Source organism: Anser cygnoides, chromosome 5 (assembly GCF_040182565.1).
Source record: "Anser cygnoides isolate HZ-2024a breed goose chromosome 5, Taihu_goose_T2T_genome, whole genome shotgun sequence".
Classification (NCBI taxonomy): domain Eukaryota; kingdom Metazoa; phylum Chordata; class Aves; order Anseriformes; family Anatidae; genus Anser; species Anser cygnoides.
In genome coordinates this window covers 32,999,167-33,024,547 of record NC_089877.1, presented here as the reverse complement: position 1 = coordinate 33,024,547, position 25,381 = coordinate 32,999,167, and the positions used below count along the sequence as shown (strand labels likewise).

The following is a 25,381-nucleotide window of genomic DNA, read 5'->3' as shown; positions in this document are numbered from 1 at the left end:
AGGCATCCTTTGTCAACATCACTATATTAGAGAATGCAAAGACTTTACCACCCAAGAGACAATATTGCCTTTGTCCTCTTTTTCTCCGAGAAGGCAGCAAACTACAAGCACCAGAGGATGTAATCCAAGTGCTAATAAATTATTGATGTCTCCCTTCAGCTTTTTACTTACTAAAAGGATATCAAAGCTCATTTTGTGAATGGTCCAGACAGATTCTCTTTTTCTATATCCACAATTTAATTCACAAATATTGCACTAAGCTTTAATATTGACGCAATGTGGTGTTCTCCCTTTACAGACTTTGCAAAGGCTAATAGACGTGGTTTGGATTATACGGACTCATAAACAGATACAGTGAGGGAAATGCCACTCGTGACTCCAATAGAAGTTTGAATTTGTAATTAAAAAAAAGAAAGCTTGGTATTAACTAGAAACACTGTGGTTGGGTTGTTTTTTGTTGTTGTTTTGTTTTGTGGTTGTTTGTTTGCTTGTTTTTAACACATTAAGGACTGATCAAAAGCCTGTTGAAATAACTGGGCTTGCTCCTTAGGGATAGGCTGTCTAGTTCTTCGGCAGCTCACACAAGTCGTAGGACAGTATGACGTATTTTATATTTAGCAGTAGCTCCTCTCTTCCAATATGCCTATTTGCATAAGTCAACTTACAAACCATCTGTATTGGAAATGTTCTTTCCATTACTTTTAGCTTTTGGGACAGCATGTGGCAGTTTCTTAACAGCATATATTAATTTACGCTGTTTTTTGGAGCAGCAGATAAGTAATTTGAAGTTGTCATACTGCAGTTTCCCTGCTAGGAATCTCCCCTGGACAGAAGGCTTAATGTTTCTCTTCCATTAAAGTGCTCTGTGAGTTTTGATGGCCATAAACACTCAGGATCCTGACAACTGTCTCATCTGGAAGACAGGCAACAAGCTCCTATGTATACCTTAAAATGGTTTCAGACCTTTGCAAATTTAGCCCAAATGCTGTGTCGCACTAAGGAGCAGAACAAAATTCTGCCTGTTAAATCGGTGCAGTGGCCTGGCTGAGCTCAGAGAAAGGATTAGCAGCGTTTTAACAGAGGCATGCTCTGAGTGACAGGGGGCTGATTTCAAACCAACGCTGACTGCAGTTCCTGACTGCACCAGTTTCTTGGTGCTCTGAATAGAGGAGGCAGCACGACAACCCATGTTGTCTCTGTTCTCTGCTAGCCATTTAGAAAGTGTGAGTGACCAGGCACAAAGCCCAGAAACGACAGCTAATTTTTACAATATGGTATACATATTTTGCAAGCCAGCCTGCAAACTGCTTATCACATTTTTGGTACTATATACATAAATATTCATAATTAATCTGTGTTAGAATAGAGGGAAAAGCTTCTAAAGAACAAAAATAGCCCCTTCAGGCAGCTTACACCAGTGACACTGATCCCCTGCATCTCTGAAATTAAAAAATGAGCTTTGCACAGATTTCTGCAGTACTTTCTGGAATTCAAGCTGCTTCTTCTTCTTTCTTTCTTTCTTTCTTTCTTTTTTTTTTTTTCCCTGTTTCTTCAGGTCTTGAAGGCAGCCTTGATAACAGAGATTGATGCACTGAATCTGGAGCTAGAGAGGTGGAAATAAAGGCACCGAGTGAGATATGACATTTCCAAAGCTTCAATCTCAGGGGCAGCAACTTTCATTTTCCCTTCTCCAGGTCTGCTTCATCTGGAGGGTTTTCCCCATGTTTTTCAGGTGCCACCTGGATGCTGACAGCATGTCAGGTAGGAAGATGTACAAGCCTGTGCCTTTCGGATCAAAAGCCTGAGTTCAACTGGGGGCTACCTAACCCCAAGAGACATCTTCTTCCCTTAAAGGTGGAAGGGCTGATTATCCAGTCCCTGACACTGCTTGTAGCTGTAACCCAAGCACCAGTCAGGATTGGTTTAGATTAAATAACTCACAGGTTATTCAACATCAAAAGCGGAGTGTCTGTGGAAATGAAAATAAATTAAAAACCTTCATGAAGCTGTTCAGGCTGCCCCAAAGCCCAGTGGGTATTAGATGTATTTATTAAACAGAGGTGACTATTCGGTATAGGATGACAGACAAACCTGAGCTCTGCCAGGTCTTTGTTTTCTGTCCTTGTGTGACTCAGCTCTTAAATTTGATTCTCTTACTCCTTGGCTGCTCGGCTGGCCTGGCTGACACCTCCCTGACGCACAGCCTCTCTCTCCCTGCTGTCTGTAAAAACGGGGTCCCCGACTTCAGAAAACTGCCCTCCCCTTTTGCCTTACCGTATGGGGGGGCATCTTCTCCACTGCCTCGCAGCACACTGAAGCCCATTTTTTCCACCTCCCTTTGTTGCCACTGATGCCTTTGACTGCTGCTGTTCAACAGTCCCCACAAGGAGAATTTTGCACTAGGGTAATGCTCAGTCTGGATTTCTCTGTGGACGATTCTCTGACTGGGCACATTTCCCCTCTGATCACACATCCATCCTGTCCCGGCACCGCTACCACCACCGTTTTTACAGTGTATGTAAGGTCACTGAAACCGTCCAGACAAACACGCACAAGCTGACCAAGCAAAATGGATTTTTAATTTCTCTCTTCCCCTATAGGTCCTGGTGGGTACAGCATAGGCACTCCTTATGCATTCTCTGCTGCTCCTTCCTGCGTCCCAGATGTGATCCGCTCCCTGCCCGTCTGCTGCCCAACCTGTCCCCTAGAGATCCTTCCCTGTTGTGCCACCTGCAGAAAGGAAACAGGGTATTTTAAATGTGTGTTTTCGTGTGGTTTAGAGAACCTGCATTGTACTGTCTGCCACTGAGTGCTTCTGGCAGCTCCTCTGCAGGGCTGGCAGGAGCAAAAGCCAGACTACTCTGTGCATATGTACTGGGTGCAGCCAAGCAAATGCCCCTCCTGGCAGGAGGAGATGAGTTCTGGGGAGAAAAAGGCACCTGCGGCTGTAGTTGCAGCAGCAGTGTGTGCATTGCTGTTGGTCCAAAGCCACAGAAGCCAAAGGGAGTTTGTCAGTTGTCTCTCATGGATGCCCTTCTCCTGCAAAGCTAGGTGGGTTTCCCCCTCTTGGATCAGCCAAGATTCGCCCAATGCAATCCATGCCCTGAAATCCAGACGTAGCAGGTGCAACACTTCTAGAAAACCCCAGCTTTGGGGCTTTTCTCTCTGTACATCCACACACCAAGCCCCGTTCCCTGCTCTGCAGCCCTCCTAACCAGCCCGGTACGCAGCCCAAGTGCCTTACGCTGGAGTGGAGCTGTACAGAGCAGCACGCCTGAAAAGCAGCAAGCATGTTGGAGCAGGAGTTGAGGTGCAAATATTCAAGCTAGGGTTGATGCCTCAAGTCTGCTCACTTGCCCGTTTGCAAGATTTTACGGAGCATTTAAAATATATACTGCTCTAGGGCACCGAGAGAGAAACAGATCAAATGAGATGAGCCTCACAAGGCAAAGAGTGTAATGAAACATGAAGCAAACATGCCGAGATAAGATGGTGCAGCACACCAGTCCTGGGCAGCAGGAGAGCAGATAATGACGGGATGCGCAGGATGCGGGCGGGAGGAAGAAATATTGGCAGTGTGGGGAGTTCCTGGCAGGCTGCAGCTCGGGGGGGGAGACCTGTGCTGGGGGTGGATGAAACCCTGAGGAAGGAGAAAGGGACAGGAGAAGCGGGGTGCCTCCATTTCCTCGGGGGGGAACAGGGGGGCAGCAGGGCCGTGCAGACCCTCCTGCCGGGCCGGGGCAGCCCCAGGGCTGGGTCCCGGTGCGGCCGGGGAGAGGAGCGGGGAAGTTTGCCCGGCTGCTCCGCGCCCCCTTCCTGCCCCGGCCGAGGTGCGGGCTTGGGGAGAAGCGGGGAGAGGGACCCGGGGAGGGAAGGAGGGATGCTCGCCCCCAGGGGGAGGCGGGGGGGAGCCCCCGGGCGGGGCGGGGAGGGGACGGGAGGGGATGGGATGGGAAGGGAAGGGAGGGAAGGACCCCCCCGCGGCTCCCAGCCTCCCCCAGAGGCTCCCACCTGGGGGGGGGCCGGGAGCGGCTGGGGCACCCCCCTCCGCCTCGCCTTTCTCTCCTCCCCTCCGCCGCCTCCCTCCCTCCCTCCCTCCCTGCCCGCCTGCCTGGGATGCTGGAAGGAGCCGGGCGGACCCGGCGGGGCGGCTCTGGGCGCGGGGGGCGGCTCGCACCGGCCCCGTTCCCGGCCCCGTTCCCGGCAGGGGGGCGGCCCGAGGGGGCTCTCTGCCGCCTCGGGGGTCCGCAGCCCCCGCCGCCCGCCGGTGATGGCCAAGGATGTCCTCGGAGGGGGATGCCGAGGCGGCTGCTGAGAGCGGGCCGGGCAGCACCCCCGCCCCGGGGGCGGCCGCCGCCGAGCGGGAGGAGGTGAGCGGCCGGGGAAGGGGGGGGGGGGGGGCACCCTCACGGGGGGGTCCCGGGGGACGAGAGGCAGGGGAGGGCGTGGGGAGGGGGCCGGGGAGCGAAGGAGGGAGCCCCGCGGGGGTGCCCGCAGAGCCGGGAGGCAGCCCCGCAGCCTGGCCGCTACCTGCAGCCGCCGTGCGGGGGCCGCCGGCGGGGTGCGGAGCGGTGCGGAGCGGTGCGGGGCGGTGCGGGGAGCGGTGCGGGGAGCGGTGCGGGGAGCGGTGCGGGGAGCGCTGCCCGCCGCGCCCTGCAGTGCCCGGGGCGCCGGCGGTGCGGGCGGGGTCCCCGCAGCCGGGAGGAGGCTGCAGAGGGAAGGATGCAGGGGGAGAAACGGGGCCTGTCCAGGGGAAGTTTGTCCCGGTCGGCACCTGGGGGGCCAGGGGTGCCTGCCGCTGCCCAGGGGTCGGGGGGGGTCGTGGGGTTGCAGCTCTCGGGCGCTGGCATAACTTGCAGGATGGGTGTGCAGCCTGGGGCTCGGTGGCTTTCAAATGCTTGGGCCACAGGACTGAGGACATCCCTCCCATTTTGTCTCAGGGCCTAGGCACTCTTCTTGCCTAATCTGCAGTAGAAAACACCGTAGGAAATAACAGCTTAATGTGCTTCTTCACGTCAGCTGCGAAGCCCTCACTGTGGCCTTGCAGATCACCGGCAGGGAATGACTGATGTGTCTGAGCGGTGACACAAAAAACACTGAGCCACAAGGCACCGGCCAGACAGAGCTGCAGGGCTGTGTGGCAGCCGATGACAATATGCTTACAGTCCTGTACATTTGGGACAGCGAGCGGCCCGGTGTTAGGAATGCCTGAGGTTTTCTTCTAACCGTAATGTAGCCTTTGCTCCCGACTGTTTTGACAGGTCTGCCACTTGCATTGCGTAATCTGCGTGCAAGTCGTGGAAGTGGCTGAACTTTCTTTGTAATAGTTAACAGCAAGCACAGATGCTGCTGGGGATGCATGGAGCAGCCTCCACGCAGGCAGAGAACACTGCAAACAGAAGTGAAGGCAACCCCGGAACGTTTCTGTGTGCAATTTGTCCGCTTAAAGCTTCTCCTAATGTTTACATTACTCATCAGCAGTCCCGTGGTCCTATGGTCGTAATCTCAGCAAAGCTTACATGGAGCTGCCGTATGCTTGGGTTAAAACCAAGCAACACTTTTTAAAGTACCTATAATAGAAAATTGACTTCTCAGCTGAGGCTGAAAAAACTATCCTCTGTGGGTGAAAATTAGGGTTTTGTCCTGTCCAATTGCTTTTTAAACACCTGCGACACAGTTCACCGCTACGAGCTGTGGCTGGGCCCATGATACAGCTGCTGTTCTAGCGGTAGAGCTCCCCAATGTAATTACAGCCCTGCAGAAGATCAATAGATGGTTAATACTGGAAGGGATTTTTTGATTTATTTGGTCTATGGCCACAAGCTACAGAAGGCTTTCCAATATATTAAGTCCACCATAAAAATATCTAAGCCGTTTCTAGACATGAGAGCACTTGATCTCTCTGCTAAGCACATTATATCTTGCTTCAGTCATCCTCTTCTCAGTTTTTCTTCTGTTCCAATACAAGCATTTGCACATTTGAGTCTATATCTCAAATGCCTGTAACAGTGATGTCTTAACCCTGCAGTCCTACATCATTGGTCTTTTGCTCTTGCTTCCTCCATCTCCATGTGAATAGTGTTGTTTTCTTTGGTGCTGGGACCTGCAGTTGCATTGAAGTGCGCTGAATTAAATAGGCATTTCATGGTCTTCTGTATTAGTCTTGTCATTTATGGATTTCACTTGGATCAAATACATGGACTTAAATCTTAACAGTGACTTAAAATTGTCTTTATTGGGGAATAAATCAATGTGAGATAAAATCCTGACTGAGTGGCAAAGAACGTGCCTGAAGTCTGGGTTTTTATTGATGAAAACAGGACAAGTGAGGATGCAGCTGCGGAGCAGGAAGGAGAGCGGCTGCTCAGTCCCTGGCTGCAGCCCTGGCCCCATCCTTCCAAGGGCCACCTGGGTTTTCTGCTGGCAGTGCTGAATGTCAGAGCAAGCCCTTGGATTACCTGCCACTATTCTGCTGTTTTGTAGTTTGGTGGCTGTTTTTTTTTGTTGTTTGTTTTTCTGTTGAGATATCGATTGCTAGAGCTGGATGACCTGGACCAGTCATGCTTTTGGTGGTGGTGTAGGATTTTACCACCCCATCAACACTTGTGAAAAAGAATGAGGGTCTTTGAGGCGAGGGAATGGAAAGGACATGTTTTTCTGAACATTTCAGCAGTTACTGCTCTCGATTTATTCTCTGGACATATTTTCCTTCACTTTCCTCCCCACTGCTCTGTCCTGCCCTGGTTAAGCTGTGGGCTGGCTACTTTTCTTGTCTTGCTAGTTACTGTGACAGCCTACACCTACGCTGAAGAGCTGATAGTGACTTTTCTGCATTTTTGCCAACTTACACCTCAATTAGGAAAAGGTCTGAAATATTTACATTTTTAAAACTTAGCTGATTTTTTTTTTAAGGAAAGTGAAGCTGGTGAGTAAAAACGTCATTTATTTGCTACCAAAGCCAACTAATCACTGAAGGAAGCTGAAAGCAGCAGCCACTTGACATTTTGAAATACGTATTTGTCTTGTCTGTATTGGCAGAGTCAAACAGCAGTTGTCCATGACTGGTTTTATCTTGTCTTACATATTTGAGGACTCTAATTGGGCATGACATAGCACAATCAGTTAGTCTGTCTAAATAAAAGAGGGAAAACTTCATGGGTAAACGTTCCTAAAACCCATGGTCACCAGCGTGATGATGTACTTAGAAATGTTGCAGAAGAGGAAGACCACTCAAAGCTGTCTCATCTGCCTCTTGCTGTCAATGCAAAGCCCAACAGGAGTTGGTTTCAAAAGCGCTGTTTGTGGCCACAAATAACTTAGACTAGGTAGCTTTAAATTGTGCCCATCTATGAGCGGAGTCGCACCCACGTGGATGGGAGGTGGTGGAGGAAGCAGGCAGGCGGCCCTCCCAGGTTTATCAGGCCTGCCGTAGCTGCACCTTCCTCACCAGCAGCCCCCCTTGCTCTGCTGAAGCCTTCTCCCTCGCAGACCCCCTTGAGCCTGTTGGCTCCCCACTGTCTCTGTGGCTGCCTTCTTCTCCTGCAGAGGCTCGCTGTCCTCACTGAGGCTTCTCTGCTCATCGGAAACAGAGTCAGGAGCTGGGGCTGGAAAGGGGAGAGGGCAGAGGGCCTGTGAAGGAGGTTAATGTTGGTCCCTGCCGTCTTTTAAGCAGAAGCTCAGGAGGTACCAAGCATGAAATGTGGGACCTAGGGAAGCACTTTTCTTCCCCTCAGCTCTTCCAAACCTCTTGCAGAAGACCTGCTCCAGTAACACCCTGCATAATAGCTACCGGTTGGCCTAGTGGAAGGCTATCACCGTCCCAGGCGAGTATAATTGACCAAAGAGGTAATATTTGTATGGTGCACAGTATTGCCCCTCTTGAATGAGGGTCAAACAGTGATAGCCCCTTTCTATCCCCCCTGCCCACTCATTCAGCAAACACAAATCAAGGAGAGCACCTCATTTCCTGATTCAAGTCATCTCCCTCATAAAGACAAAAGAACAATTCCATCAATAGTGGCAATGGAAAAACAGGAAAGCTTATTTTTCATGATCCTGCAGTTCCAGGAAATATTTGCATTGCAGATCCTGTCAAAAGAAAATCCATGCTGAGGCATCACATCTTACTCTGCTTTTGTTCTTTTCTGTGCCCCACTTTACCTTCTGCTCACGTGCGTGTTCTTGGTGCCCTGAAGTTGTCTCTCTTCTCCGTACTTTGAACGAGAAACTGACAAGAGTTTAAAAAAATAGATAGGAAACAACAGATGGATGTGTCTGAGCTCTGAGTGGCAGCCTGGGCTCCAGCTGGGGGTGCTTCCAAGGACAAGGTCCTCTGTCCTCTGCAACAGAGAGTGCTTCATCACAGCCGTGGCTGAGATTGGACTACGTTGCTCCTCCTGGCTGGTGTTCCTGGTTCCTTCCAGCAAGGGAATTGTCTCAGGGGAGTGGACTGGAGTGACTGGGGAGCTTGTGGAGCTCCATCACTGGAGGGTTATGAGGACAGCTTTGGCAAACAGCTGCTAAGTGCACAGATGTTGCCTCGTGGGAGAGGAGAGACAAGGTGACCAGGTGGTAGGTCCCGTCCAGGCCTGGTTGCTAATGCTGTGCCCTCAGGAGGACAGCCAGCCGGCTGGTACCAGGCAAGGGGTCTGCATACTGCTTTGAAACTCCAAATATGCTCCTTGTTCTCCCTTTCTCACTTCAGAGACCTCAGAAGATAATGTTCCCCAAGAAGGGAAGAGTGGTCACCAAGGCTCCTTTTCACTCGGTGGAAGCCATGGCAGGGATGAGGTAGAAGGTGTCTTCTCCCTAGGAACAGCATGGGGCTTCTCCCCTTTTCCTACACCTTAAAATAAAATAGCTCACAGCTTTGCTGGTGACCAGGGACACTAGAGGAACAGAGATTTAGAAGAGTGAAATGTCCCAAAGTGGTCTGTATTCAGTGGGGCTTGGTTCTGGGTGTGTTCTAGCACGCAGCAGTGAGTTAACACCAAACCCAGCCGTCGCCGAGCTATCAGCGCTGTAAGTCCCTGCAGTTGTTACGGTGACACTGTTGTGACACTGCAGATAAGGCTCTGTTTGATTTCTCACTTATAGCAGGAGCTCCAGTTTCCAGAGAAGCGTGGTTAAGTAGTTAATTAGTTTTTAAGTTCTAATCATGAAAAATATAGTTCACTGAAGGGTTCACTTTCAGACTATAATCATTCATCCGTCTCCTCTGAGCTTAAGAACTACAAAGTTAAAACTAGCGCACCGTGAAACTTCGCCGAGGTCACGGTTCTCGTAGCAGTGCTGCTAACTAGCCAAAACCCAAGGGGCAGCGCTGTCTTTAGGCGGGTTATGATCCCTGGGATGCCGCCCATGCTGGACCCTACACGAGCTGCGGCCGCCCTGCCCACAGCACATCTCATCCCAAGCCACAAAATTAAGGAAGAGAAGTTCCTGGACCTAACTGCGTAACAGTTTATGCTTTCTGTTCTTCCCCCACTCATCCCAGACCTGGAGCATCTACCACACGCCACAGGCAACACTTACAGCGACCTTAGCTCTGCCCCAGCAGCCTCGGCCCCCCGAGCCGCAGGGGGAGATGCTGCAGGAGTGGGCAGGACAGACGGAGAGTGGAAGGCTGGAGAAGCCCGGCTGTGTGGCACCAGCAGCACCACCAGGCTGGCAGCTTTCCTGCAGCAGAGCTGAGGTTGGGAAGTGGTATCTGGTGTACTCAGCAGTCCTTCTCATGGCACCGTGTGTGTCCCCTGGAGAGGACGGAGGGGATGGAGCGTGGAGCTCCTGCATGGAGTGCCACAGAGGCTGGGTGGTAGCATCCACCAGTAGGGTCTAGCCAGCATGGGGGTCCCGCTGAGGACCCAAAAGGTGGAAAATGACCCCTTGGGACTGCCAGGAGGTGAGGTGACCAGCCCGAAGTGCAAGTACCTGGTGGAGGAAGGAAGCAACGAGGGCATGTGGTGAAAAGCTGTGAGTGGCAATCTGTCGGCAGGCCTGAGGTGTGCCACGGAGCTGGAGCAGCCACGGGCCTCAGCAGGGGCCTGTCCTTCTGCAGCCAAGGCAAGAGGCAAAGCCCGTGGTTCCCACCAGCGGGTACGTGGAGCGGCAGGGTGGGATGGCTCACACCTCCTCCAGGAGAGTGCTGCTGCATTGCTCATGTGAAAGCACTTTACAAATGCTATTTTTTCAATATCTTCGGGAGGTGCAGAAAGGTGTGATGAAGCCACGCCATGGTCAGGTCAGGAAATAAGAGAGCTCTCTTAACCATTAGGTGTTTTAAATGAATTTGCAGTGGAAGTTTCACATGCTGTGTTGTCACAGGTTATTGCAGAATGTGTCTCTGAGAGAGAAAAGAGTAGCAAGAGGGAGAAAGGAGTGATATTCATCATGAATCCTCTTTTCTCACTGGGAAGCATGAGCTGCTGGGATGTTACCTCGTCTTAACAAGAGCACCATTATAAAAAAAAATCTCACAGCGTCGAGGTCCCAGCTGTGTTCAGAAAGGTGCAGGGATGGGGAGAGGCACTCTCTGAGTCTGGCAGAGCAGTGGTAGATGTTATTGAGGGGGAGGCTCAGCTCAGCAGCACAAGGGACCAGGCACAGCCGCAGCCTGAGCCCAATGCCGTGGTGCTGGGAGGTCTTCTGCTGAAGCATGGCTGGCCCATGGGAGGTCCCACATGGGAAACAGGGAGGAAGGAGACTGAGACACCAACTCACTGAGCCACTTTGTTCTGGTTTTACTGGTTACCACTTAGGTAACCAGTTTCTATCCCCCATTCAAATCTCAGGGTGTTCCTTTAGCCTAAGCAAAGATTAAATGGCATTAACAATAACAAACTATTTTTCTCATTTGCAAAGTCTGTCTAAACCGAGGCGTTAGACAACTGGCCGACAGCCAGTGAGGAGCTAGCAAGACAGTATGCATGGATTCCTGTTGGATCCAGCCAGAAGATGTCAACCACGTGGAGCTCTCCCCTTCACACTGTCCCTGTCCCCAGAATGAAGCATGGGGAGCCTGTCCCTGCCGTCCTGTTTCCCCTTGGCTGGTGGGCCTCTGCCTGGCACTGACTGCTGCCCTTACTCTCATGGACGTGGGGCATGGCACGGCAGGTAAATGGGGTCCTGCTGGTGCCTCTGGTGGCCTCTCATAGGCCACCATCTCCCCTTCATATCCTCTCACCTGGGCTGCTAAGACAGGAGCTGCAGGGTCACCTCGGTGGTGCTCAGCTTGCCCATGGATGGCTTCTCCTAGCCAGGCAGGAGGCAGCAGGGGCACCCGCAGAGGCGGTGGCCCAGCCCCATGGTGAGACACCACGTAGGTCTCTCACCAGAGGCTGCCTGGTGGAGCCAGGTTTTCTGTGCCTGCTAGGAATGGTTGATATCCAAGGGGGAGGCGTAGGGAATATGACTTTGTGTCACTGCTGAGTCAAAAGCCAGTGGCAGCAACGTCAGCAATTTGGGGGGGAAAGGGATAATTTTGTTAGTGTAGTATTTTGCGAGCTTGTAGGAAGATGTCACTAAAACAGCCCTGACTTCTGTTTGCAAATGGTGACCGCTTTGTTGCTAGGATTCCTTTGCGCCAAAAATGTACCTGCGTGGCTTTCCTTGCAGCAGCCTGCTCGTGCATCGCTGGTGGAGGCGGCTGGGGCCGAATGCTTCACGCCCCTCACCTTCCTCCCCTTAAATTTTAGTGGGCAGCTTTCCCAACCCGATGCAATGTTCTGCATGTATATTGGCTGGGGTCCAAATGCCTTTTTTTTTCTGGGATTTCCTTTGTTTCTGCTTGAAGAACTTAAAAGTATCCTGTAAGAGCTACCTCTGGTTCTGACATTTTAGAGGACTGGAAGCTCTTTCTGTCCTGACCTCTGCTTTCCTCTTCTTCAGATGGTGGCTTTAATGCTTGAATTCATGAGGGTGAATGGTGTGAAGTAACGGGCTGCCTTTCTGCGGTACCTCAGGGGGGTCCTATCAGCTGATATTCAGGTGGATCAGCAAGATGTGTGCCAGTTCGTGGTTTGTCTTGTCCCGTGATAGCCTCTGCTGGGGAGAGAATTGAGTGCCTCCGTTTTTTGCACCTTTCTGCCCTCCGCTGAGGGAAGGAGGAGATTAAATCTCTGCGGGGCTTTGAACAACCATAAGCCCAGCCATCCCCGTTCACCGCAGGAGTACAGCTGCTGAAGCGAATGCCTCCGCATTGGTGACACAACCAACATGTGGCATGCGTGCAGGTTGCTCCTGTTAAACCAAGTCACAGAGCTTCTCTGCTCAGTGCTGGCGTCATGGCCCCTGCCTGCGTGAGGTTTTCACTCTGTCAGGAGCTCCATGGCAGAGGAGCAAATGGTGCGTTCAAAACGTACATGCAGCAACAACCGTACGACGTGTTCAAGGACCGAAGGGAAATTCTCTTTGATGCTAAATGGCTTTTTACATTGCCTTCTATTCCTGATATTTCCCTTTCCTTCCGTGCTGGCAGCCATGCTGAGAGCACTTTCTACTGGCTCAGCGTGAGCTGGGGGTAATGGGCTTCTTGTAGTTCAAGATGGATAAGAGGAGGGATTTTATTTCAGGCTCCCCAGGACGGAATTTATGAGATGACTGTTGTAATATCTCCCTTTTCCCTCACCAGGCCTTATTATCAATGCCCCATGTGGTGCCCAGACTGGGTCACATGGTGGAGGAGTACTTCTAACTGTCGTACACCAACATCTGGTTTAGCACAGCCCTGCAGGCTCCTTTCTTTCTGTAGTAATGAGCATCTCACCTAGGAGTTCATTTGGCCCTGAGAGGCAAGAAGAGGTTGTACTCTGACTCTTCTCCTGTCGTTGCCTTCTCCCTGGTCAACCCGATCTCCTTGATTCTTTCAACAGGATCACCTCAGGACTTGGAGGCTGATGTCTGCACCCACGCCCGTGGTGGGTGACTGGGGAAGTGGGGTAGAGATCTCCTTGCCCTCATTGCATTGTCCCTGTCTCACTGGACACACGTGAGGCCTTTCTCAGCAAACTGGAGGCTAGTCCTGGCGTCAGAGCTCACCTCAGTTACGGTCAACAGCACAGCTGAAAGCTCGTCTGGCAAGGACTTGCTGGTCCTCTCTGCATTACATCCTGCCACGTCCATCAGCAGTGGAACATTTTCCACTGCCCTCTCCTGATCAGGATGGAAGAAGCCTCATAGTCAGAGACAAAAATCTGCTTTCATCCAGGCAGATCGCCACCTGCCAAAGTGTGTGACTTGTGGTTATTGATTGTTCTTCCCCTTTCATCTATCTCATTGGGATGTATTTGTCACAAGTATAAATCCACAGAGGCAAATGAAATTGTGGCTGGCATTAATTTATCCCCCATTTTCAGTTCTTTCTCCTCTACTTCTATTTCTCTTCTTCCAGTCCTATGTCAGCATTTCTCTTTTTTCCCTGTGGACAGGAAGACTATGCTTGCAGAACTAAAACGAAAACAAAAGATCAACTTGTTGCTCATATGAGCAACCCCGAGCTGTGGGGTCACTTTGCTGTTGAAGACAGTGCTCAGGTCACCCCGTGGTGTTGGAGGAGAGCAGGAGCAGGCCGTGACACCAGGCACTGCCTCATGCCTCTGCTCCATGGGCCCGACTCCCTCCCGGCCCAGCCCAGGCTGGCAGGTCCCCGTCCTCACCCACCACAGCCCTTTCCCTGCCTCGGTGACATTTGCATTTGGAGCATGTCTAGGCCACCCTCTTCTCTCTTCCACCTCTTCGCCTCCCTCCTCCTGTGTTTCCTTCTCATTTCTCTATTTCCATTCAGGCCACGTCTTCAGTACCCTCTGTTTTCTCTCATTCTTTCATTTCAGACATGATAGCATTTTGCTTCAGCAAAATTGCAGCTCTTGAGGTCAGCCACCAAGGGCAAACACGTTCACACGTAAGGTTTCAAGGGACAGGAAATGCTTTTGGCATGATTTCCCCGAAGGAGAATTTAAATGCTTTTGAAATTGGGGAACCCAGATATCTGACTGCAAACCAGACACAGGCAGTCAAACTTGGACCCCAAACTGTCCACAAAACAAACATTAGAATAAATTCCTGCTGTTGCAGCATATTTTCTGCCTATCCAGCTCATGATGGAGTTTTCAAAGAGACTGAAGTACTGAGTCTGACAGAAGAGGAAAAAGCCATTTCATTGTTAGAGAGCTACAGAGAAATAGTAAACATATGGCAAAATAATACACAGTTTTTTTAAGGACTAACTCCAAAACAGTTTAAACAGCTTCCTTTGAACTTCACAGGCTATTTCTCCTTGTCCATCAGGGTCAGCTTGGTAGCCTTCAGTTCAAATTTATTCTGGCAGTCCAGATTGGAAGTGGACAAAACAAGAGGTTTGTAATTGTCACCGTAACCATTTGCATGCCATAAGCAGCAAAGAAAAAGTAACGCTTCAAGCCCACACTGCCATACTCCTGCTTTTGGAGTGAAATACAACTACTGATTAATAGCATATGACAACAGCAAGCTAGGTAATGACGTGCTCCACCGAAGCTCTGGCAGGATTTGTTTTAGCATTGCATCTAGAGCTGCTTGCGGGATTACCCCCGGCAGTCAGCACTGGAAGTGTGAGGAGCACCTCGGTGTCCACACAACACCCACAGCCTTGTTCTAATGACTGACACTTGGCTTTATGAAGACGGTTGTCGTGTATATGTTAATGGGGTATTTAGCCATTAGATTGGCAGAGTTCTGGAGGAATAATTACTAGATTTGACACTATCCACTGGATTTAAGCATAAAATTACTGCTGGTAACATTTACAGTTGGCACAAACATTACCAGGCTGTGCTGTTACAATGAGATGAGCACTGTCCTACGGAGGGATCTGCTTCATTTAATAATTTTGTTATTCAATCCAAAGCCAAATCTGAAGTTACTCATTTCAGGGTAGAGAGTGCAGCCAAGTCTTTAGTTTTACTCAAAACAGTGACTCAAAAAATACCTAGGAGCAGTGAATGGTTGAATTTACACACCCAGAGTGGTGCTGGTCCAAAATCTACTAATGCAATTTTTGGTGATATTAAAAAGGGAAAACGTGTGGGAATGGGAGGTCTTTTCATGCTTTGGTATGACTTCAGTGAAATGAATGCTGAAGTTCTGTATCCACTTGCAGGCTACACATAAGAAGGATTTCAAGGTGCCAGAGAGAGAGTGGAGTACCAAAGAGCTGGAATAAAAGCTGTGCAGTGAAGGACTTTGAGACCTTGACCCATTTAATATGTCAAAAGAAAGCTTAGAGGTGTCAAAATTAGCACGGAGAAGCACCTTCAGAGAGAGAAGGCAGCAGTATGAAAGGAGTCTTTCATCACATGGAGAATGGGCATCCCCACTGCCATCACTGGGGACTAAAGTGAGACAAAATTACAATGGCAGTGAAATTTCATCATCAGAACAAATTGCAGAAGGGATTGCAGGCCCTTCATTTGCTTTTGTCTATAAATTAATGCAGTGTGTCTTTATGGAAGATGAGCTTTCACCAACCACCAGTTACTGGGATGTACGTAGGATTGTAGAGTGAAATTGCACTGCCTGTGAGGTATAGGAGCTAAAGAGAGAAGGTATGGTGTCTCCTGGTCTTAAGGTGTAAAGGTAGCTTGGATCATAACAGAAGCTGAACTTTCCTGACCCAGAATAGTCTTGCAAAGTCAATAGGAAAAATCCTTATGACTACCTGTGAGGACTAAAGAACCATCTGGCTCTTTGTTGTATTGTAACCATCCCAGCCATCACCTAGGACAGCCATGTGGTTAGTGAGTGAATCTGGCCATCAGATGTGCTGGTGTCCAGGGGTCAGCAAAGGCAATGAGCCTTCGCTGATAAAACTGAGGCACTAGAGGTTAAAGGTAGGCACCCAAAATCCTGGGCTGGTGGAATCAGTCTGGGCTTCTCTGAGCATCCCTTCCTACGCATGCTAATGGGGGATGCTTGTCTGGGGGAGCAGGGACATCCAGCCCGCCTTGACCTGCACCCCAGGAAACTCATCCTTGTTATACATCCATCACGAGGAAGGGACCCCAGGGACACAAATCACCCAGAAATATTTTGTTCTCTAGCATCGGTCTTACAGCTCAAATGTGTCTTTTAAGGACAAATCAGGGCTCGGTGTGTGTCTGTGTGTGTGTTGGGGTGTGTGTGTAATTTTTTGCCTTCTTGGCCACCTCAGTGTAGTTGCTTGTAAGCTCACGTAGGATGGTTACCAGTTACAACCCAGCTGCCTGCATCTCCATGCTGGTCTCACAAGCAGTCCAGAGATGGGTGAGAGAGCCAAAACTCTGGTCACCCGCCCCTCCAGCCCCTGGCCACACTCTACTCCAGCTGCCAAGTGCTGGGCCACATGCTCCCCCTCTGCTCTCTCCCCAGCACTTTACACTATGCAGGATGAACAGCCCAAATCTGCATGCTGTTACAGCATGAACTACTTTTAAATGATTTTAATTATTGTTGCTGCAGCCAGAAGCCGAGCTGGCTGCTGCAGAGCTGGGGCAGGAGCAGGGTGGGTGTGCCGGCTCCACGCCGGTCCCTGCATACCAGCGTTTGATCTCCAGCATCCGCCATCCGAGGGTGTCTTTGAAGGCAATTGCCCTTTCAGCCACTGCCTGAGTGCTTTATCATTTGCAAACTAAGTTCTGCACAAAGTTTCTTGAAGGAGAAATAATCGAAATGCTGCTAGCCTGGAAACTCCTGTCTGCTGTAGGTGTCAGTTGAATTTCCAGTTTTCCTTCAGCAGCTAGGGCTTTCCAGACTATTTTCCAGCAACTGCGGCAACGAATTAAATAACATCTATCATTTAGTGTCTTGGAAGACTCCACGCCACCAGACAACAAACAGACCATGGGAGAACACGGACCCGCCTCTCCATTTTGTGTGGGATGCAGTTACATCTCTCTGCTGGAATTTTTTTTTTGGAATGGATAGGCCAAAAAGCCCCGATGTAAAGGTAGAGTGGGGAAGGGCAGCTTGGAACAGGGCTACCCCGACCTTTTGTTTTGGGTTAGTGACCCAAATCTGTGGGCCCTAGTTTGCAGGGAAGGTGCCTGGTGACTGAGCTTTCGCCTGTTCTGAGACAGTCACTGCTTGGCCTTGGCTTTCTGAAGGGCTCGCTGACCTCTCTTTCTTCAATTACATTTCTCTGTTAACATTTTCCATGGGTTATGGTTTTGCTCCACATCAAAATGACACAGAAGCCACAGCATTCCCCAGAGAATGCAGCTCTCGGTCGCTGACTGGCCCAAGTTATCATGGAAATTATTAGTTTTCTTAAGCATTTATTGTAGTCATCCCAAAACACAAGCTTACCCCATTTCGATCTCAAACGTTGCACATGGCAAGGAGAAAATTCCATGTAGTACCACAAACACCATGCTTGCAAGAAGGTGGTATGTTAATTAATAAAGTCTGGGAGCCACTGGTTTAACATGTTAATGAATTTGTTATGCAAAGGTAGATGGAAAGATATATTTCCTTATTAGACTTTTGAATGTCTGATACTTTTATTGTAACTATTTATTACATTTCCTATCTTTCTTACAAACACACTAGTAGTGTTTCTAATATTATAAAGAGAAATAAGGAGATATAGTCTAGATGAACATAGGATGTAAAATGAGAGGGACAGCCGAAGGGGCAGACCCTGGAGGAGAGAACCTTTTATACCTGAGGACTGCAATGAGTGAGGTCTGGTTAGCAGCAAAGCAGGGTATGAGGAGGTGGGTCAGAAGAAAAGAATCATGGTTTTCCCAATGGATTATAGGCACCAAGGCCCTCTTGAGCTGGACTATAGGTGTGTGTGCATCCGAGAGATCTGCCAGTGGACACTACAGCTGCGTGGCCTCACTAACGCAGGAAGGAGAGAAGCTGCATTTCTTACAAGCTGCAGTGAAAACGGTGTAGGTACCCCAGCTCGGGCAGATCCAGCCCTCTCAGTGCAGGTGTCTGAAGGCCATTTTTGATGTGTCTCCACAGGATGCATACAGAGACCTGGATCTGCAAGCCTTGGAGCTGCTGCCAGCTCAGGCCAGTGCTGCTCTGAGACTGGTGAGATCGCAGCCACCTCTTTCCCCAAAGCTGGGGTGGCATTTCATGGGGCTAAGCACGTTAGGAGGCATTTGCCAGCTCTCAGGCTCCAGTATGGCCACTGATAACCCTAACCAGCAGGGCTGGTTGAATCAGTTCTTGGGTAGGAGCCAACCTGTGGGCTGCAAGTTGGACTACGGAGCTTCAGAGAGCAGTGAAGTTTATTAGGCAAAGGGAAGGGAGAAAAAGGAAAGGTGGGGATTGCAGTGCCTCTGGCAAACAGTACCTTAACTGACACGGGACAGCCCTTGCATGGCTGCATGCAGGGCCAGGCTGAGAGTGCTTTCAATGGGTTCTGGAAAGGATTGGGGTTCCTGGAGTACTTAAGCACACACCTTACATTATAACTGACTGCTAGACATCCTTAGCTGGGTCCTTGGCATTTCTGCAGAGTATTAACCAGATTCTATTCGTGTGAGATGTACCTGTGAAAACAACTTGCTGAGTATGGACTTCAGTTCCCATGATAGGACCCTGCCCTGCTGTCTCCTGCTCCATCCCAGTGACTGGAGTAGAGAGTTTCACTCGCAGTTTTCTTCACCTCAGTAAACCTTCAGGGGAAAAAAGGCTGGAGGTTTGAAGTTCTTCATTGCAGTCCATATTTTTGCATTATGACAGTGCTCAAAAACTCTAGTTCCATGTAAAGTCAAGAGAAAGAACAAAAGACAGAGATTCCTGGCAGAGTCCCCAGGAGCCAGGACAGCCAGCATGCAGCTGGGGAGAAGCCTACGTCAGAGCAGTAATGGCACTGGGACAGAGCAGTGGGTATTTGACAAGAGTTTCAAGAGATGAAACTCTTCATGACTGCATGTAGACTCAGGAATTCATCCCCAAAACTCCCATAGATAGTATTCAGCTGATTTGGGGACTGCCTGAAGCCACTTTGTTGCTTTCCACAAGGCTTCCTGCCAAAGGCTAGGGAAAACAGCCTTATTCTTTCCCATACTAAGGTCTTTTCTCTGCCCTACGTGCAGAAAAGGTGTTATGTACGGTGCCCTGTTTAGCTCCTCTGCATCCATTCTGGCCACTGTTTCAGTAATGACCTTAGTAAAGAGAACACAGTCCAAAATAATTATTCTTCATTCTGTCACAAATATATACAGAAGGCTTGGGATCAGAATAGAAATTCTTTGTAGGTTTCTTCTGGATGCATCAGGAAGAATCATGGGCCAAATTCTGCCCTTAGTTGCTGAAGATGAATGGTGTAGCTCCCTAAAATAAATAAAATTACTCTGCACTTACACAGCATCAGATTAGATGCTACAAAATCAAAAACCTAACCCTGTGTAGTCTATTTGGCAGTGCTCAAAACGAATCATAAAAACCTCTACAGTTACTTAGAAGTGGCTCTCTCGCAGAAAAAAAAAAAAAAAAGGCAGTATTAAATAGTATTAAACCTGATCTGATAGCCCTGCAAGGTTAGGTGCCAATGCTTCCATCTCATTGAGAGAACAGTAAATTCTTTCTAGTGGTGCCACGCTATTATTTCCTGAGTCATAAGATGCTGGTCCTTAAACTCTTCGCTGGTTCAAGCTTACTTGCTGAATCCTAACTACTCTGGGTCTGAGCAAGCTATATTGGGTGAGAACTTTATCTCTGGAGAAAAAGAGAAGACATTTCTCAAACCTAGCATCTGCTGGTGTCTATGCAGTAGTTTGATGCATGGTGGCCCCTTGGGAGAAGGAGTAGCAGCATGCTTCTATTTTTGCATAAAATCAGGCTCAGCAGAGGGCATGATGATGCACGAATATCAGCATGTAACTGCTTTCTCGCTGTCGTTTTCTCAGAGTTAGGGGGAAGTGAAGGATGGTGGTGATGAGAGAAATGCATTCAGCCCTCCACATGTCATGTACTTTCTATGGACCAGCAGCTGCCAGCCAGGAGTGTAACCCATGCTGCTGCTGCTCTTTGCAGAAAGACAACTTTGTTTCTGCTAGCTGCTTGGCTGGATTTGGCCTTTTTTATTATAGCCCAACATAGCATGACAATGCAGCTGATTCGCTGCAACATCGCTGGGGTAAGGACTGCAATCACATCGTCTCAGTGAGCACAGCGGGAGTACAAGAATGCAAACTCCCCCTCCACTTCCAGCCTGACTTTTGTGACTTGAAAGAAAGGGATGTGCTGCTACATTTTAGATGTTCACTCATACACCCTTAGCTCTAATGCTTAAACCACTCAGGTGTTTTAGGTAGGAGCTCGTCTTCTAACCAGCCTGCAGCTATACTGCACTGTGCAGTACTCCTGACAATTTTTTCAAATAAATGTGCTTGAATCTGGTAATTTTCCTGATGGCTCGCCTCCAAGAGAATGGTGTCGATCACTCGGTAGGTTTCAGGGCTGGGGCTGAGTCAGCTCTGACTCAGGCGGCAGCTCCGGCTCTGCCAGGCGCTGGTCCCCTGTGCTGTGCGACCCAGGGGGCTGTGGCTCCACCAAGGACACTGCTCCTTGCCCCCCCGGCAGCATGGTGCAGGAGCCCCCCAAATCACAGGGCAAGCCCACAGCCCTGTGCTTTTGACCGGGTCACCTGCTGTGAAGTCCTCTTGGCCTCAGAGGAGGGTGTGTAGACAAGGGCGGGTGCTGGCTCCTTGCATGGTGGAGGGTGTGGGGGCCTGTCTTGCCCCCACAGAGGCCCCAGTGTTTCTGGAAAAGCGGTTTATATTCCCGTTTCTGTGAAGTAGGGTGGTGTCCCAGTCCTCAGGCAGTTGAGAGTGAACCCAGACACAGTCTGGAAAGCAAAAGGCACCATGTGTGTGCTATGTAAAGCAGTGTGACTGACAGGTTCCTCTCTTTGTCTTTCTCCCCCCATCCCCGGTGGTGTATTCGAAGCAACGCCCCGTGAAGCAGTCCCTGAGTGCCTGCATGTGCAGAGAGTCCCACTGGAAATGCCTCCTCCTCTCCATCCTCATGTACGGCTGCCTGGGAGCGGTGGCCTGGTGTCAGCTGGCCCGGGTCACCAAGCTCAGCTTCGATAGCTCCTTCAAGGGCAAGTCCATGATCTACCACGACAGCCCCTGCTCAGACGGCTATGTCTACATCCCACTGGCCTTCCTCTCCATGCTCTACGTGGTTTACCTGGTGGAGTGCTGGCACTGCCACGTCAAGAGAGAGCTGCAGTACAAGGCGGATGTGGACAGTGTCTATGAATGCATCAACCGCATGCAGCAAGCCACTCCATGCATCTGGTGGAAGGCCATCAGCTACCACTTCGTGCGGCGAACCCGGCAGGTGACCCGGTACCGCAATGGCGATGCCTACACCACTACGCAAGTCTATCACGAAAGGGTCAACACCCATGTGGCTGAAGCTGAGTTTGATTACTCTCACTGTGGGTACAAGGACATCTCCAAGGAGCTCCTGGGCCTGGAGAGCTACACAGCCACCAAGCTGAGGTTCACCAAATGCTTCAGCTTTGCCAACATTGAGTCTGAGAACTCTTACCTGACCCAGAGAGCTCACTTCTTCACAGAGATTGAGGGTCTGGATGACTACATGGAGGTGAGGGAAGGCATGCAGCTCAAAAACGTGGACTTTAAAGAGCTTATGATGGCCTACGGGGACCCGGATCACCTCCCATGGTACGTGTCCCACTATGCTTTCTGGGTGGCTGCCATCCTGATGATCTCGTGGCCACTCAGGGTACTCATAGAGTATCGGACTGCGTATGTCCACTACCACGTGGAGAAGCTGCTGGGCCTGGAGTACACGGCACCCACTGCGATGGAGGAGCCCCTCTACAGGTACCGCATGCCCCGAGACGCCACGCAGGACAGCACAGAGCTGGAGTGGCACATCTGCACCAACCGGCAGCTGATCCCCAGCTACTCGGAGGCCATGCTGATGGACCTGGCCGACTCCCCGGCGTACAACAGCTACACAGTGTGTCGGTACAGCGAAGCGGCCCACGGCTGCGAGCGCTGCAACCGCACCTCCAGCACCTCCTCCATCTTCTCACGCCACGCTTTCCACAGCTGCAGCGGCAACTCCCGCCTGTCCCTCAACACCAGCCGCTTCTCCCTCTGCCGTGTCCACGGCTCCCACAGGACAGGCCTCTGGAGGAGCCGCAGCAGCAGCATCGCTGACCGGGGCTGCCATGACGAGCAGTGCTGCTCCTACTCCAGCCAGCTGGCTGTCAACGAAAACCCCCCAACCTACCATGACGCCCGCTTCTTCCCTGTCTTGATCGTGCACAGGCCAGAGGGGCACGACGGACGGCACTTCTACGTCAGACGCTCCTCCTGTCTGGAAACGTCTCTGTGATGGGCTCCCATGGTTTCTCGGCTCCTCTGCCCTGGGGCAGCTTAACTGTGGTGGCTGCAGAGATGCCACAGCCTGCAAACGTCAGTCTGCAGGACAAGCTGCGGATTTCAGTTCAAAACCTGCCATCGCACGAGGATATGGTCACCCTGACAAGTGGCCAACCTCATTTCCAAAGCTTATTTTCCTCTCCCATTGGTCTTCCTGTTCATTTATCCCCTCTTCCTTTTGCTCTTTTACTCCTCACTATTTCTTTGTTCCTTGGGTCTGTGCCTCTTCTCCCATCCCACTCTTTCCTTTACGTTTCAGTCACAGTGTTTGACAGCTGTTTCTACGGGAGGATTCATAAAGCCCGTGTTTTGCAGTGCATTTGCCCTCTTGGATGCCCTGCAAGGTAAGAAACTCAGAGACAGCAATGCCAAGCGAGGCACTGAAAGGCCTGCGGCCAGTCAATGTCAAGTCAGGAGGAGAATTCAGATCCACAGGCTCTGAGTTACCTGCAGCAAACCCCAAACAAAGCTTTTTAAAATTTTATTTTCACCAGTCACTTTCTCTTCTCTCTCTACCATTATCTTCCTATTTTCGTTTTCTCATTTCTGCTTTCCAATTTTTCACGGGGTCTTTCTGGGGTTTTGCCAGGTGTCTTTCAGCCTGTAATTGGCTTCCATTGCCCAAAAATTAGGTATTTGCAGCACACATTTCACTGACCACTGACACAGCCACAAGATATGCCCCTGAGAAGTGCTGAAGACTTTCACCACAGATTAGTGAGACACATGAATAAAGCAAAAAGCATGCCCTTTGCTAACCTTGCCCTGACTGGTCTGTGGCAGAGATGCTGCTGCATTTCCAGCTGTAGTTAACCTCATTCAGCTCCACCAGTGTTAGCAGTCGTCGAGAGCCGTAATGTAGATCAGTGCCCTGTTAGTGCCACTATTTTTAGGACTGTAGGTCAGGTTTGTGGTTATTTCATTCCTACCACTTGCTCAGAGCTGCAAGGGCTGGCAAAGGAGAGAGGGGCCAGGGAGGGAAAGGTAAACGTGGTGTTAACCCACCACAACCCACCCACTGGTAATTCAGAGGCTCTTCCTGCACAGCTTCCCCATGAGCAGGTGCAGAGCCTTCAGTAACCTGTTAGATCAGCTCAGCAGGGTCACATCCAGGAGGTGACCAGTCCTGGCAGAGCCAACTGAGTCCTCCCAAGAGCCAGGGACTGACCCAGGAGCTCCTGGCCGTGCCCAGGACCCATCAGGGACCCTGCAGGCTGCCAAACCTCTGTCCCGCAAGGGACAGCCATGCGCTGAGCAAGCTCTGTACCATTTTATCATGTGGATGGCAGAGATGGGCATCAACCATGACTCGCAGGAGAGTGCAATACAATCGCAATACAGTAAATGTCGAAAAGAAAGCGTCGTAACTCCCTACAGCAAGTAGGTAAGGAACCAAGGGGCTGGCAACAAATGCTTCCTCCCGAGTCAGTTCTGTGTGTATCTATGTGTAATATGAGATTTGTAAAGTCATATCGGTATGTGTGGAGTATATATAACTGCATACTTATATGGTGATTTCTTATGGCATTGACTGTTGCACCATGTTAAATATATTTTGTTTTGGTTTGATGACTCCGTTTTGATGCACTGTGTTTTATTTCAACTCCGGAGATAGAAACATTGCTTTCACATCGGCAATACCTGGCTAACCTGCTGTGAAGGATGGCACCATCAGAAAGGTTTAAATTTGTATGAGTCAATCTTTTTTAATGTAAATACTTTATGTATGATTTATGTGACATTTTCATTCTGACAGCTTGGCATTTATTGCAAAAGATAGATAACACATATGATGTGTTAGTTTATCACCTCTAAAAAAGAATAACCAACCCAGACACATGGAAGAATCAGGTTTGGGCTCAGGGTAATGATTATTGTTGGACTGGGACCAAAATCCTTAAATGGATAAATGTCAAACTTAGGAAAGAAAAAGAAAATTAAAAAAATCCAGACTTAGATCCACCCCACAATGACCAAGTCCCAGTCCCCCAGCCAAGAGTCTAGGAAGGAAGAAAGGATCAGACCCGAACTCCAGACTCAGACTCATCTCTGATTTACTTTTACTCTGAAGATGGAGTAAATGCAAGTCTTTCAGATGGTTCCCTCCCCTTGTCTCCACTCAGACAGAAAGTTTAAACCAGCACATATGGAAGATTTGAGAGCTGGAGGAGGCTGAAGCTTGCTTCAAGAAACACAGAGGCTGGAATATTTCAACACTGCTACTGACTGAAGGAGGTGTTAGGGAGGAAGACAAGAAAGGAGAAGGGAAGAGATGGTAGAATAATATAAATTAAAAGAGAACAGAGTTCGGATGCAGCTCGGATAAATCTCAAACGAGCAGCAGAACTCAGTTATGGCAAGCTTGCCCCGGGCAGAGTCAGGGAGCATTTCAGTCTTCTCGAGTAGCTGCTGCAGCCACCTGCAACTTTAAATGCCATGTCCAAGGTCTTGGCATAGCCAGCTGGGTCCCATATGTATTTCAGGACTGAGTGTTATATTTGGGTCCTCAGAAGTGGCCACGTTAAACAGTGTTATTATCCGACATGAACAAGCTCTAGCAATCCCATTATTATGATGGGTAGGGCAGAGAATGGAGACAGTTTATGCCAAGTTTAACCTTTGCAGTGTCCTCAAAAGGAAAAAAAAAAAAAAAAAAAAGATCCAGTGGCTCTCAAAAGCCCAGAGGGTTTCTACTTCCTTGCTCCTTGTGATCTGGCCCAACCTTGGGGAATTTATTTGAGAAGTATTCCCTGAGCTGCAAAAGTCCCCCTCCCCACCCCGCTGGAGCTCCCTCCTTTTACTTGCTGTAGCCACTGGTGGTGGTAACTGGAAAGCTGGGAGCAGCTCCCATAGTGGCCTGGGCTTGAATAAGCTGATTTCTGCAGATGACCCGCTCAGGAAACACCTGAGCAGTCATCCTGGGACTCCTACCCAGCAGGGCAGGGCTGCTCCTGCCAACCCTTGGACCTCACGTCATTGTC

At 49.9% G+C, this 25,381-nt stretch overlaps 1 protein-coding gene across 1 annotated transcript; it reads left to right on the top strand.

Moving 5' to 3' along the window:
- The first annotated feature begins 3,949 nt into the window (after positions 1-3,949).
- Positions 3,950-23,972, top strand: LOC106040735 (transmembrane protein 151B-like). Its single transcript, XM_066997809.1, has 2 exons — positions 3,950-4,370; positions 20,923-23,972. Exons 1-2 carry the CDS (start codon positions 4,281-4,283, stop codon positions 22,351-22,353), a joined length of 1,521 nt encoding a protein of 506 aa, XP_066853910.1. The 5' UTR covers positions 3,950-4,280; the 3' UTR covers positions 22,354-23,972.
- The last annotated feature ends 1,409 nt before the right edge of the window (positions 23,973-25,381 follow it).